This window comes from Manacus candei, unplaced genomic scaffold (genome assembly GCF_025592945.1).
Source record: "Manacus candei isolate 608988 ecotype Guabito, Panama unplaced genomic scaffold, ASM2559294v1 h1tg000033l, whole genome shotgun sequence".
Taxonomy (NCBI): domain Eukaryota; kingdom Metazoa; phylum Chordata; class Aves; order Passeriformes; family Pipridae; genus Manacus; species Manacus candei.
The window spans coordinates 7,653,879-7,669,150 of NW_026138081.1; the positions used below are offsets into that span (position 1 = coordinate 7,653,879).

Below are 15,272 nucleotides of genomic sequence, written 5' to 3' on the forward strand. Positions count from 1 at the left end.
AGATCCTGTAAAGGGGAATACTCGACTGTGCTCTTCGTCCATGTAGACATGGCTATTCCTGTGCATAAATACTCTGTTTCAGCTTCTTGTGTGATTATTAATGCTTGACCTAATTTATGTGATTTTTACATTCTGAGGCGTTAGTATTTATTGTGGTATCATGTGTAATGTATCTTAATGTACTGTTCAGTACAATCACTCTACATTGTGTTTCTTTCTCAGAACGTTCTCAGGTAGACCAGTTGTTGGCTGTTTCGCTGAGAGAAGAAGAATTAAGCAAGTCCCTGCAGAGTGTGGACACCAGTCTCTTGCAGGCTAGGGCTGCCCTGCAGGCTGCATATGTCGAGGTTCAACGGTTCCTTGTATTAAAGCAACAGGTAACAGTGGGTTTTTGAAACTGTCTGAACTACAAGTTAGCAACCTGAAATGTTAAATCAGTAGAACTGATACAAACCACAACTGTTTTGCAGATAACAATGGAAATGAGCACGCTGAGAAGTCAGAGAATCGAGATCTTACAGGGGCTACAAGGTACAAGATACCATAAAACTACAACAGAATGCTGACTCTCATATTCTTGAATCTTCTCCTTTTAACTGTGCAATAAAATTGTAGACTTTCAAAATGAGGTCTTCATTTCAAGTGCGATCTGTCAATTTTGGTAGTGCCATCTAGTGACTTTTTGTCAAATTTTTCTCTTCCTTGACTGTGTGTCTGCAAGAAATGAGCTCTTGGCACAAGTAAATTTTATTGTAAAATATGAACATTTTTGTTCTGTTTGGGTTTTTTATTTATTTATTTTGTCTCTTGACATTAGAAACCTATGAACCTTCTGAACTCTCAGAGCAACTTCCCTGCAGTGTCTTAAGTGAGAGAAGAAACAGCAAATCTCAGATGGCAGCTGACTTAATTCCTGCAGGCCCTCTCCAGCCCCTTTTGGACCCTTTGTATTCTTCTGTACCTCCACTAGGATCTTCTGTTCATGTAAACACACCATCACCATTCCAGTCTTCTGGCAGCACACCTGCCGATGCTCCTGACTCCTCAGTACAAGTTAAACGAGAACCTGTGTCTCCAAAAGGCACAAAGGAAAATGTGAATTCTGTACTCCAGAGTTCTCCATGTGCTTCACGAGCAGAAGAAGTCGAGCAGAAGGATGGTATGTGTAGCTTTGCTGTGTTATAAGAAAATTAGCTTTAAGAAAATAAGGAAATTAATTTTTCCCCAAAAGAATATAAATTGTGTCTGTCATGCAGGGGTAAACTCCCATTAACTTGCGTAGGATTAACTAGTTTTTCTTTAAAAATAAAACAAACATGAATTTGAAGATTATATCCTCTTGAATAATTTAGTTAACTAAAATTAAAAAAACCCACCAAAACGAGAAAAAACCCCCAACAAACCTTAACATCTCCTCTATAATTTTTGTCTTCTACTCTACATTGTTTAATGAGTGTTGGTAGCTAAAAAGTCTGCTTACAAAGGAAAAACGTGTGCCTGAAAATATAAAAAAAAATTTAAAAAAAAAAATTATGACCTACTACATTGAGAGTATTCTGTGTTTTAATTGGGCTCTGCTGAATAAGCACAAAGACTATCATTTGTAGTATTAAGAAAATAACACTCCATCTTCTCCTAACTGAATGTTAGGCACTGTTCACTCACGTGAGGGGAGTGGGAGTGAGTAGGGGAGGGCTAACAATGAAGATAGGGGTTTACTTTTGTCTGGAGGAGAAACAGGTGAATTAACCACTAATGGGAGAGCTACTGCCTCAGGAAAATGATATCTTAATGGCTATAGATGAAATAGCTAATTCTTTATATTTAGACAGTTTAAAACCCATAAAACCTGTGTGCTGTAGTCTGTGGTCAAAGGCTTAAATGCTATTGGTAGTTTCCACTGCAACTTGCTACTGTGACTGAAGGTAGAAAGAGATTAAAAGCTTAATTATCCCTTACTTTCCTAAAAGCCTGTGAAGTCAAGCAAGGTGACTCTAATGATAGTTGTTTGTCTGCCATAACAATGTCACTTGCCCAAACCCTTAACTTAGACAATTTGAGATAAACATTCATAAGATCAATCATTTTTGAAGATAGCCAACACAATTTTTTTCCCCTTCAACTAAAGTGGAAAATATTGTTGGAAGAAAACACATTCTACTTTTATAAGCACATTTTTTTCTCCAGCACAAGATAAATGTTGACTGAATTGAAGCTTAGACTTCTTTAAATACAAGAATTTTATTTTTTTTTTTTAGCTTATTTCAGTTTGCTTTGGATGTGGAATTTTTTATAAATAGTGTTCTTCATGCTTTTTTAGTCCCCATTGCATTTCCTGTCTTCCACTCCATTACATTATATTAATGTAGTATTGTGAATTTTGCTTCATCTCTTTTTGGAGGATTTGACAGGGACTGTGAAGGTTTAGGGGTGTACACTTAAGTAAACTTGGGACAGGGGGAGAATCAGCTTTTGTGTTTTGTTTCCACTGGTAAAGCTCAGCTTTTGGGAAGCCACTACCTTTTCTTCACTTCCCTGTTTTTATTGGTATATGCCATACTGTTATGTGTAAACATCAGTGAAGTGTCGTTTTTCTTTCATGTTAGAGTTGGAAAACTGAGAATAAAGATTTACTGATCACTCTCTGCAGTGGCACGCAGTGTCTTGCAGAATCTTCAGACTTCACAACAGAGAAGCTGAAAAGGTTTTGTTTTTTTTTCTTATGAAGATGAATCTTCACTGTATAGCTATATTTATTACTTCAATAATTACTAGAAATCTCTTAATCACATTAGTGTATTTTTCAGTTTCCTACAAACTTATTTTCGACATGTTAAAAGCAAGAATACTCTTTGGTGTTTGTTTGTCAAGCAAACCTAGTTTTGGTATTGATGAACTTCTGTATGTGCTACATTTAAAATGGGTCTGCCATCAGATGAATTTAGTAATTTGGAGGGGAAATAAGCATTTACCATCAGGTAAAATCTGTAATCTAGGGAAGTGGAGTTCTCTCTGGGGCAGTCTGTTTACTTCTTTGGGGTTTAACATTTAGCTTGTTAGCTTCCCTAGGAGGTTAGCTCAGCCTTGCTTTGAGGAAGCTGATTGCATTTGGTTTCCCCTAATTGTCAGGAATCTCTCCCACCTGCAAAATCGAGTGATTCTGTTTTCTTACACTATCATGGTGATTTTCTACTTTTTTTCTTAACACTTGTGGTACTCCAAGCACTGAGAATAACTTTTGGGTTTAGAAATTTCAGTTTAAGTTGCTGGTTACTATTATTTTCCTGTTCTAAAGCAGCCAGGTTCCTTCCTTGCCCCTTCCAATGGGAAATGAGTGACACATGATATTAGAGTCATATTCACAATTTAAGGTTTTGTGTGCCTTCTTACAAGTATAATTCAACACAGTAACTGTTCAGACTTCATCTAAGCGTTCATTTCTTCCATATAGAGAATATCAGATTTTACAGCTGTGTATAACAGTTATGTGTCCAGAGGAAAACATCTTTCCATTGATTTATTTTAAATGCAACATACCCTATGGGCTGTCAGCAAGTTCTAGTTTTATCTTGGAGTTTCCCATCTGAGGAAGGTGTGGGTGAGATATTCTCATTTTGGCTGTTTCTAGTTGGATGTGTAATTCCAAAGTGTCCCATTTATACTGTGATGTGTAATGTGCTTTTGGCTAAGCATTACTATAGGATTAGTTCGGTGGTTTCTGAGAGAGTGAAACAGGGGAATGTTTCAAATACTCCCAGCTTCCATTTGCATTGTGTGATCCCACTCAATAAATGCAGTCAACTTGAAACATCCTGTTCTGGATTGTAGTTATTGCAAATGCAACCAGGGAATTTTAGGGTGCAGGAAACAGCTGTTAGATGCTGCCCTTACTAAGGGCAGTTGAGGGATTGCATTCTTTGGTTCATATTAATTAAAATAAATGACAGGGAGAGTATGTTTGTCCCATTGCATAGTCCACCACAGATGAACTAACTAAGTTAAGTAAACCAACTAACTAAAGCCTACCCTCATGGCTTACAGTGCTGCCATTCCCTGGATATGGTACAGTGCTGCAGAGTGGGTCGTGCACGACTCATCAACCTGGAATTAGGTCCAAGTAACTTGGTAGAAATAACTAATTCAGATGGGTTCGGCACAAGGTCTTCATACTGTGTCACTGAACAGCTGAGTCGTGCTTGGCATGCATCATTACTACAGCAGTTGTGACAGCTGGTAAGGGAGCATATACAGAGAGGAGTGGTAGCATTTTAAGCCAACAATGTAGGATTCACCAAAGATTGTCAGAACTTTAAAAGCATATAGTCAGCCAGCAGCTTGAATGATGTGCACCATTCCTTTGCTTCTGGCTACACAGATTTTTTTCCCCAGCTGTTTTTTAAAGGCTGTATAGCTGACTGAAATAGCAGATCTGCATGTGCACATATTTTTCAACATGTAGGAATATGTACTTTACATGCACAATTAAGTGTAAATGGAAAAATGCAGGGAGAGCCATTTTGCATAAATATTTATTGCTGTACAGATTGAATGTAACACTCATCTGTTTTCTTCAGAAGAGACCAACCCGAAAACTTCAGTGTATCCAGTTATCTCTGCAACCATGTCGCTGTCAGAGCTGATATCTTGTTTCCAACACACTAATCAAGATGTCCACAAGCCTGCTGCAGACAGAGTAAAGTCTGGACTCCCTGAGAACCCTTCTCCTCAATCACTGTCTGTTTTCAGCAAGAGCGAGGCAAATGATACAGTAGCTGAAGAATTTTTATTGCATCAGTGTAGCACTTCTCTTTCAAAGCATTCGGTCCTCCTAGGAATGCCAACGGATAAAACCCCCAAATTGTCAGCAGAACCATCTGAGCAACACTTGGCAGCCACTGTAGTCCCAGCAGAAAAAGGGAACAGGAGGAGGAGAAGGTTAAGGAAGAAGAAAACTCTGAGGGCAGCCCATGTGCCAGAGAACAGCGATACAGAGCAGGATATGATTGACTCCAAGCCTGTCCGGAAAGTCAAGGGTGGAAAGGTTCCTAAAGGAGAAAAAGTTACTACATCTACTTCTCCAAGAGAGGAGGATGGAGCTACTGCTCAAAGAGCAAGAAACAAAGATAAGAATGACAGTGATGCTTCTCTGGAACTAGTGGAAGTTTCAGCACCTCAGTGTGAGGTGGTTGATGTTGGTTCATCAGAGTCGGGAGATGAGAAACCAGACAGTCCATCAAAGAGGGATTCACGCAGCTCTGTGGATCAAGCACTCCTAGAGGCATCTTGCTCTGGTTATGATGAAGTGAGCTCCACCAGTGAAATTGGCACAAATTATAGGAATGATGGGGAAAGAAGGTGAGGTTATTGTAGACCTCACAAAAGTATTTTTATACAATATTGATGAGGTTTCTCTTTTTTCTTTTTTGTTTTTACTTAGAAAGTCTTACAAAATCAGTGACTTTTTATTTCATTTAGGAGTGACATAAGAGGGAAAATAAAAACTGACTTGGCTGTTTTGGTCAGCAAATGAATGTGTTTTGTTACCTATTAATTTCTCTTAATATGAGAACAGGGCTGCCCTTCGTGGAAAGTTTGTGTTTGAGCTTATCTGTCACAGCATATTTTGTACTAAGTGCAGAGTCTTGTGTTTTGGAATATTACTTACACCAGTATTTTGTCTCAAAATGAACATGCAAAGTCCGATCTTGCTAATTTTTATTTTTGTTGCAGTGTGGCTGAGACGCAGGCTTCCATATCATCACTGAGAGGATCAAAGAACTCCTCAGGTATATCTTTTATGCTTTCCTGCTGATACTTAGTATGTGGTATCTTGCAGGACTTCGAGTTAAGTCTTAATCAAACTGCTTCCAGAGGGGAATTTTGCCTTGAAGATAAAAGCCTGCACTCAAAACTGAAGTGGGAAGTGACATCTACTCACATCATCTCTCATTGAATGCTTTGTGCCTTGACTCCTCCACAGCCCTCTGCCCCCTCCCACACAAACACTTCTGTTCCACAGTCTCTGTAGAGCTGTAGGAAAAACAATAATACAGTCATTTTTCTATTTTAAAGAGATTTCTGGACTTATTGTCATGTAAGGTCTTTCTGGCATTTTATATCGCCTTCTGTCACTGTCACACTCCAGCTGGGACCCACAGTTAAATTTGACTTCAAGGTGCTGAGCCCACAAAATAGTTCTGCTGGTTGACAATACAAACAACAGTAGTGTGTTTGCTTAAAAGTGTTCCCATAATCAAAATACATTTATCTCTGTCCTACAGAAGTATCTTCGGAGCCAGGTGAGGACGAAGAACCTACAGAGGGAACCTTTGAGGGACACTTGGCTGCAGTGAATGCTATTCAGATTTTTGGGAATTTGTTGTATACCTGCTCAGCAGACAAAACTGTTTGTGCCTACAATCTCGTTGTAAGTAAGGTTGTGGGAATGGTGTTAAATGAATTGCAATCAAAAGGTTGTTTTTTTGTAAAACCTCACTATGTAGCTAAGGAAGCAGCTGCTTTTTCAAGCATGTAATTTATTTTATACTATACTTTTTTTCAAAACTCTCTTCTCTCCCTCCCCAACCCCTTCTGCCTATGGGAGAGGCAAGGAGAGATAGATTGCTGTATGTGTCCTGCTCTTTTTTAGCTGTCCTTCCTTATTCTGATATGCACATATCCTGAGAGGTATTATGGGCATTTACACTGACACTGTGCTTTCCTTTTTAGAGCAGGAAGTGTGTGGCCATCTTTGAAGGACATACTTCAAAAGTGAACTGCCTTCTGGTTACTCAGACAAATGGGAAGAATGCTGCACTCTACACTGGCTCAAGCGACCACACTATCAACTGTTACAATATCAAGGTACTCAAACTCTGTGTTGGTTAACATATATCTCATTTTATGCAAGTGTTTCTTTACAAATATAAATTTAAAAAGCCTTTTAAACCCATATAAGCTGGACGTAAGCCCTACTTCATACCACCATAGAGTAGAGCAGAAACCCCTCCCCACACAAACAAAACAGCAAAGTATGAACTGATTAACTGCCCAAATCCTTTGGATAGCTTGTCAGTACAGTTTTTGCCGAAACAGCATGACATGATCCCAAATGTTGGCAACAACAAAGTGCAGGATGGTTGTTTGGCCATGAATATCATATTTCTCTTGCTGTATTTCTAACTTTATTGCTTACGGAATATGTCTCATTTCATTGTTTGTGGAAGGCACTGCTCTCTGTTCTCTCTCTAGCTGTAGAGCAGCTATAGAGACAACAGGTGTCTGTTATTCCAAGGGCAGATGAAATAGCAGGCTGAGACTTCCTGAAGCTGGATGTTTGAGGATAAATGATAAGAACGCTTGTCCAACTTGTGACTTGAAGGACTGGAAAGCAAATATCTGCTTCAGGGAGCAAATTCCCAGAGGTTTTAAACTCTTAAGTTCCCTATGGGGAGTCCTCAACCTCAGGGTTGTTTCCATATGCGCATATATAGTCCGTAGTCTAAATTTCTATATACGTTAGAGGTCGTGAATAGAATAAAGTGTTTAGGATTATAACTGGTTTCTGAAGTACAGCCAAGTCTGAGAAATGTTCCTGATTAAAACCAGGATCAAACTGCCATGTGACACCAGATTGTCAGATTTTTTTTCCAGCTCTCTTGGTTTAAAAAATGCAGCTTATAGGTGAAAACCATCATTCGCTTCAGGCTTTTTTTCCCTGAATTGTTTTCGGTAAATTAAAAGCTTTAAACACTTCTTTCTATTGCCAGACCAAAGAGTGTATGGAACAATTTAAATTGGAAGATCGAGTGCTCTGTTTACACAGTAGATGGCGGATCCTTTATGCAGGCCTTGCAAATGGCACTGTGGTTACTTTCAACATAAAGGTTAGTTTAAATATTGGCACCTAAAAGCCTATTGTGATGCTGTTTCTCTCCACTTTGTGTTTCTTTCCATTCTTTCTCTAGAGTAGTAAATGTATTTGTAATGTAAGTATTTTGGTATAAATGGTCACTGTTGGCCCCTTTTGGTCCTTTATTTTGTCTGTGCATGAAGCTATCCCATCCCCTGTCCCTTTGGTTACCTTTCTTTTAGCTGCGGTATTGTTATGTTTTTCCTTAAAGTTCCTCCTGGTCTACCAGCCCTGTGTCATTTCTGACACAGCTGATTATTTGTGAATCTTCCTTTCTTGCCCTTCAAAGTAGTGTGAGAGACTTATATATTGCTGGTTTTGCCTACTCCTTTTGCAGTTATAAAAGAGAGTCATGTTTTTCTGGCAAAGAGGTTTTATCAGCAGTCCCCATGATGTTTAAAAGTGAATAAAAATTATTATTTAAATGAGCTATTTTTTCTGATTATTCTTTTCATGGATTCTAGACTTAATTTCTCAAATTTATCCTTACAAATTTATCTTGTTTTGCATTTTTCTCATAACACTGTTTCCTTTCACTGTTCTGACTCTGCAAGAGGATCTACTGGACCTTTGCTAAACAATTAAATATTTTTTTTAAAGACAGAAAATTGAAGCCTAACATAAAGAGTTATTTCCTTGATTGGAAACTTAGTTGTTAAGATGCAACTCTTACTAATGCTGAAATTGGGTTACTAAACTGAAATCAGATGCTTTAACAAGTACAACACAAAAAGGACTCAATGGTCTAGTCAGTGTCATAGCAGAGTTTTAATTCTTAAATACCATTTTTTTCTTCCCCCAACAGAATAATAAACAGGTTGATACCTTTGAATGCCATGGCCCTAGAGCAGTGAGCTGTCTAGCCACAGCTCAGGAAGGAGCACGCAAGTTGTTGGTAGTGGGTTCCTATGACTGCACCATCAGCGTGCGAGACGCACGGAATGGACTGCTTCTCAGAACCCTGGAAGGTCACAGCAAGACTATACTCTGCATGAAGGCAAGTGTCTCTGAAAACAACATTTTTGACAAAGAATGCTTAAAATTATGTGTATTTTCTTCTTCATCTACTAGTGAACAGATTGCGATAGGAAATAGAGGATTTCTCTGTTTTAAATTATAAAAACTGAGTAATCTGGTAGGAAAATTGTCTCTGTATGGCTGCCATATCACATGTCCCCAGTTGCCCCATCTATGTGTGTTTTTTGAACACTCGGGGATGGTGGTTTCACCACTTCCTTGAGCAACCTGTTCTAATGCCTGACCATCGTTTCAGTGAAAAAATTTTTCCTAATGTTTATTCTAAACCTCCTCTGGTGCAATTTAAGGCTGTTTCCTCTTGTCCTGTCACTTGTTACCTAGGAGAAGGGGCTGACCCCCACCTCACTACAACCTCCTTTCAGGTAGTTACAGAGAGCAGTAAGGTCTCCCCTGAGCCTTCTTTTCTCCAGGCTAAACAACCCCAGCTCTCTCAGCTGCTCCTCATACGATTTGTGCTCTAAACCCTTCACCAGCTTTGTTGCCTGCCTTTGGACACATTCCAGCACCTCAATGTCCTTCCAAAACTGAACACAACACTCAAGGTGTGGCTTCACCAGTGCTGAGTACTGGAATACAATCACTGCCCTGGTCGTACTGGCCACACTATTTCTGATACAGGCCAGGATACCATTGGCCTTCTTGGCCACCTGGTCACACTGCTGGCTTATGTTGAGCCACTGTCGACCAGCATCCTCAGATCCTTTTCCTCCAGGCAGCTTTCCATCCACTCCTCCCAAAGCCTAGTGTTGCATGGGGTTGTTGTGATCCAAGTGCAAGACCTATGTAGAAAGCATAATAACATTTCATGTTATTAGAAGATTTAGGGGATTTTTAAATGTGAGTTTACCGACAGAAGGAAAGTTGGGGAAAAGGTGGAGCTAGTCTTCATGTAACCTGATAGTACAAACCTCAGAGGAAACTGGAAAAAATGAACTCAAGAAGTATTCTTTTTTAATAGAAGAATCACTGACTTATTTACAGGTTTCTGGCTCCTGAAATTATGAGATGGAACATGTGCTTGTCTGACTGTTTTGCTGTGACCACTATCATGTAACAGATAGGCGATTACTTCCATAAATTGTGTTTGTCACTTTATTTATTGTAGTGTGGTGGCACAGCCCTTTTTGCCCTGCAGACTGTCCTAATTCTTCTTCAATGACAGCATACCGTGATCCCTTCTTGATCCATGATGGATCTGGTGAGCTTTCTTCCTAGAGTAGCACTAGTTAGGAGCATTGCTCTTCTTACATGAGCAGAATATAAGTACACAGCATATCCAAAATTTCAGGAAACAGTGGGCTTTAGTGTGCACATGCAGAGCAGCATTCTGCATTCAGTTTGCTTGGTCCCTGATTTGCTGCTGACCTGTGCCTGAGAATTGTCCATAGGTAGAATGAATTAGCCTGGTGGACGGCAAGTCAACAGCTTCTTATGTCAGTTGCAAAGTGTCAAAAGTCATAGTTAGGATATTATAATACATTTGCGAGCTCTTAGGTAAAGAACTCAATGCATGCTTTTTCTTCATATTCTTTATTGATTTGAAGTCTGTCAAATTTAGGAAGTACTGCAGTACAACTCTGAGCTGAACAGCATCTTAATATTTCACTTGCCCATTTCAATATCTGTTACAAAAAATAAAACTTTTTTTTTTTTTTTGTAAGGTTGTGAATGATCTGGTATTCAGTGGCTCCAGTGATCAGTCTGTCCATGCCCACAACATTCATGTAAGTCTCATATATAAGGATGGAATCACTTTTGCTATTAAGGCAGTGAATTCCTATGCTATAAAGTCAGTATTTTCCAGATTTTTCACTGGTGGAGCAAATAATTTCCAGAAAAGGAAGTCTCATGATTTTGTTAATGTGACTATGCACTGTAGCTAACTAAAGGTATGTGAAGAGTACATAAACATGCCGACTCTTGTCACATGATATGCAATGCCTTTTTAATGGGCTTCTTGCTTTTGCAAATATTACTAAAAAATGTGCTGATAATATGGAAAGGGTTGAAAGCAAACCCATGTGAGATACTGTGCTGGGGGAAGAGTTTCTTTATTACAGGAAAAACATGAGGAACGGTGTTCCAAGCTAGATGGTTCAAAAGCTATCTCTAGCCTGCCACTCTTTCTCTCTTTTACACCATCTTTCCACAGTCCTAGGAGAAGCATTCATGTAGCTATGCAATAAGTTAGATTAAGAAATTTATCAGAGCTAAATTTTAATTGACAAAAAAATATATTTCTGTGTATTTAGCTAGATTTGCTCACTGATCCTTGTGGCTAACTAAATACTGCTGGTACAAATAGCATGGTACTAGTTGCAAGGTGGATGGGAATATGTAACTAAAGATGGAAAGAGAAGTAGAGGAAGATAAGAGAAAACTTTTCATAGACTCATGCTTTTCTGTTGTACCGGAATGGCTCTGTGTTAAGATGGGCAAACAAAATGATATTTGATCATAATCTAGAAGTGTCTTCATAGGAAGTGGAAGTGTAATAAAGGGGTTTTCCATTTTTGAGTATTGAGCACTGAAGCTAGCTACCCTATCTGGGTTAAGTAAAGCTGTTCTGTTGTTTAAGAAAAACCAAACACCTATTTACCTTTTCTTTTTCTTGATGCAGACTGGAGAGCTCGTACGAATCTATAAGGGCCATAACCATGCAGTGACAGTTGTGAACATTCTTGGGAAAGTGATGGTGACAGCATGTCTGGATAAATTTGTTCGTGTTTATGAACTACAGGTAAGAAAATAGATGGTTACTAATGACACTTACCTAAGATGCATTAATTAATTATTTTGAAGTCAAATAGAAGTCATCTTTGTGCTTACTGGTCTCTGGCCTATCCCTCTCTTTGCTGTCACTCAGAATATATAGTTGTCTCACCAGCCAAAATACGTGGGTTTTAAAGAATATAACCTAAACCATTTCTTTAGAACCTAAGACAATGACAGCTCTGAAAAAGGTGGAAATGTTAGTTTTGTCTGCTGAAAAGACCAAGTGCTTAGTTGGACAAAAAGACTCACGGAAGCAATGTAAGCAACAATGAGCTTTCAAGGTGGCTATTAATTTTGGAATCCACCGGAGGAGTTCAGTTGCTACCAAGCAAACTGCTTTTATAAGCATTATCCTTTGCATGTCTGTGAAAAATGGCTATTGAATGTCCTGCTTTAAATGTCTGTTTCTGTTTCTTTCAAGTCACACGACCGCTTGCAAGTCTATGGAGGCCACACAGATATGATCATGTGTATGACCATCCATAAGAGCATGGTAACTTCCTTCTTTTTACTGGTCTTAAAGAGAAGGTTGTAAGTACCACAGGCATATACAAGACAGTTTAATTTTTTCAGATAAAGAAATCAACCTGTTATTTGACTAAGAACAACATGGAAATGCAGCCAAAAAGCAAGTTGCTATAACAGCTTTATATTTATGTAATATTATTGTCTGGAGAAAAATTACCTTCTAGCTTACTGTAGTCTTAAGACAATAGCTCTTTTTACAGTAATGACTACAATGAAGTGTCCAGAAATAGTAAAATACTTCCTCTTTTTGAAGTGTCAATCCTGTTTGACTGTTACTCAAGAGAATCACACAGATGCTAGAGTCAAACCCCTAGTAACCTTTGACAGAACGTAAACAAAGATACGCAGTTGATTTAGGTGCACGGGTTTCTTCATGCATCTGCCCTGCAAGATAAGTTTCAGAAGCACTTCTGGATACACATTTCTTAAGATAGTCATTGAAGCACTTATTTGTCTGCATATGTAGGAATTTGCTTGCAAAGTTTCTTTGCGATTATAAAATAAAAGGTAAATTAGTGATCTCTAATAACAGAAAAAGTCCAACAGAACTGATTTCCTACTAATTGGAATATATACTACCCAAGCACCACATCTCACATGACTAGAATCTGAGGCTTGAACTGTCCCCCACCCAGTAGTCTGTTGTGGGCATTCTCAAATCAAAGAAGCGTTCAGATAAGAAGCTTAGTGACAAGCAAAAGATTATAATTTTCTGTAGTAGTCTTAGTAGTAAAGTGTAGTCTCTTAGACACAACAGACTGGCTGTTGCATCCTAGTGGCAAATTTCCGAGAACTGAATAACAAATAAAAAATAACAAATGGATTCTTTAGCTTGCAGAGTTTTCTGTATTATGCAAGGAGTTTTTTTAACAATGAATCATTGTTATGGGATTATAAATGTCTAGCATCCTGTTCTTTCAAAAGGATAGTTTCGTGTGGAGCATCTGCCAAACAAAAATGGTATTTAAGATGTCATTTTGCCTTCCTTTTCAGAATCTACATCAGTCTTTTTGAATTTCTGATGTTCTTCTTCAACCTTCCTCTTCATCCTTTTTTGATATACATATAACTGGTTAAGCCCTGGAAATATATTCAATTTGACATTTACACCTGCTTTTTTTTAATTTTACTGAATAGTAACATAAAACATATTTTAAAGTTTTCTGAACTGTTATACACATGACACTATCAACAATAGAGGTTATGGAAACATTTCTTATTCACTAGTAGGGTATTGTAAACTATGAATGCAAATCTTAAAAGAATTAGGCTATTATCATTTTTTAAATAAAGAAGCCTTGCCTGTTGATATTTATTGTTTTTCACCTAATACCCTCTATACTGAAGCCTCCTTCAAAGTTTTACTTCATTTTTTTTTCTTCTATTCCCAACTTGCTTATCCACAAATGTTTCTTTTACAGATCTACACTGGATGCTATGATGGCAGTGTCAGAGCTGTGAGGCTTAATCTGATGCAAAATTATCGTTGCTGGGTAAGGAGCAAAATGTTTAACCTTCCTTTATTGTAGAATTTCCTAGGGTTATTCTCTATACTCATTTAGTCTTGGATAGCTTGACATTTAATTTATTATAATTCATTATTTTTTTAAAAATGTGGATGTACTTTTTAAATGTAGGTATATATCACGAGTTCAATTTTACATTGTCTTTGGTGTATATATATATGCTGTCGAACAAGTTGATAGTTTAAGTTATTTTTCTTCCTGGCAGTTTTTAAATAGTGACATGTAACTGTTTAAAACCAAAAACTTCACCTGAGTGACACAGACAAGCTGATTTGCTCTGCTAAATAAGTTTAATTAAATTCCAAATGACTCTGTCACAGGTAAGCTTAAATCTTGTAAAGACTTAGTTCCTGTCTTCCTCCTGTCATTCCTGCTGATGGTCTAGGGTTGGATAGAGGCAGGAAGAATTTCTGTAAACTGTAATTAAAGGAATAGAGACCATTGAAAATGGAAATGCAGTAATAAGATAAAAAACTTAGAGGAGTTGGCACGTGTGTTAGCAGTTTTGGAAGAATATTGTGAAGTTGCAAGAATAAAAGGATTAGCTAAAATTCTATTTCCCTGGCTTATTCTGGTATGTTTTTTCTACCAGTGGCATGGATGTTCACTGATCTTTGGAGTTGTGGATCATCTGAAACAACACCTGCTAACTGACCACACCAATCCAAATTTTCAGACCCTGAAATGTCGTTGGAAGAACTGTGATGCTTTCTTTACTTCCAGGAAAGGTTCCAAGCAGGTACATGGTTGAAATAACGTGGTTGTATTTGAGAATACAAAATACTTTATATCACCACAATTGTGGAACTTGATCCTATTTCTCTTAAAAAGGGTTAAATTTTTCTAGTCTTGGCAGACTTAGCTGTGTACAGTTACAGTCATACAGGGCTTGCAGGATTCACTTCAACCTGTGACAGATGAAAAGTGCAGCTACAAGATGTGGTCCATTTAAAACAGTTTCATCAGTTTAAAACAGTTTGATTGTAAAATATGTGGAAATGGTAAGATTCTTAAAATATTAAAGAAATTCTACTCAATATACTAGTAAGTTTCTGTAGGAAAAAGATATTTTTAAAATGAACAAACATCAGCCTTGAAAACAGGTTTTTATCCCTTTAATTCTTATCCATCACTACCCCTTTCATTGTTCCAGATGATGATGCTGTATATTTTTCACGTGAGATTGTTAGCAAAACCAATTTTTAAATAAGTAGTGGATAAATTTATGAGCAAAAGTTAGCTCAGATTGGGAAAAAATTAAGAATGCATGGGTTGGGCTGAGTGATGTGGAAAGGGTTGGGTAGTGGGTGTAAGGAGGGCTGTTACTTATAGGCTGATTGGTAAAATACACATTTTACTCCTTAGCAATACAAACTACCTTCCTTTGAATGCTTTCCAAAATATGGAGAAGGAAGGAGTTTCTTTGAGAACTAAGAAATCAAAGTATTAATTTCTCTTTAAGCACTGGCTTTGGATGTGATGTGTTTATCTGA

At 37.9% G+C, this 15,272-nt stretch overlaps 1 protein-coding gene across 2 annotated transcripts in view; it reads left to right on the forward strand.

Moving 5' to 3' along the window:
- The window catches only part of ZNF106 (zinc finger protein 106), a 38,748-nt gene that overhangs the window by 21,342 nt on the left and 2,134 nt on the right, over nucleotides 1-15,272 (forward strand). Inside the window, exons 8-21 of one of the 2 annotated variants that reach the window (XM_051791839.1) lie at nucleotides 223-377; nucleotides 471-531; nucleotides 818-1,159; nucleotides 4,578-5,355; nucleotides 5,731-5,786; nucleotides 6,282-6,427; nucleotides 6,730-6,864; nucleotides 7,770-7,886; nucleotides 8,718-8,909; nucleotides 10,612-10,674; nucleotides 11,571-11,690; nucleotides 12,147-12,218; nucleotides 13,675-13,746; nucleotides 14,372-14,518. In XM_051791839.1, coding sequence (XP_051647799.1) covers nucleotides 223-377; nucleotides 471-531; nucleotides 818-1,159; nucleotides 4,578-5,355; nucleotides 5,731-5,786; nucleotides 6,282-6,427; nucleotides 6,730-6,864; nucleotides 7,770-7,886; nucleotides 8,718-8,909; nucleotides 10,612-10,674; nucleotides 11,571-11,690; nucleotides 12,147-12,218; nucleotides 13,675-13,746; nucleotides 14,372-14,518 — 2,456 coding nt within the window. Of the gene's footprint in view, nucleotides 1-222; nucleotides 378-470; nucleotides 532-817; nucleotides 1,160-4,574; nucleotides 5,356-5,730; nucleotides 5,787-6,281; nucleotides 6,428-6,729; nucleotides 6,865-7,769; nucleotides 7,887-8,717; nucleotides 8,910-10,611; nucleotides 10,675-11,570; nucleotides 11,691-12,146; nucleotides 12,219-13,674; nucleotides 13,747-14,371; nucleotides 14,519-15,272 lie in introns of both variants that reach the window. The other variant, XM_051791838.1, reaches the window with a different exon arrangement.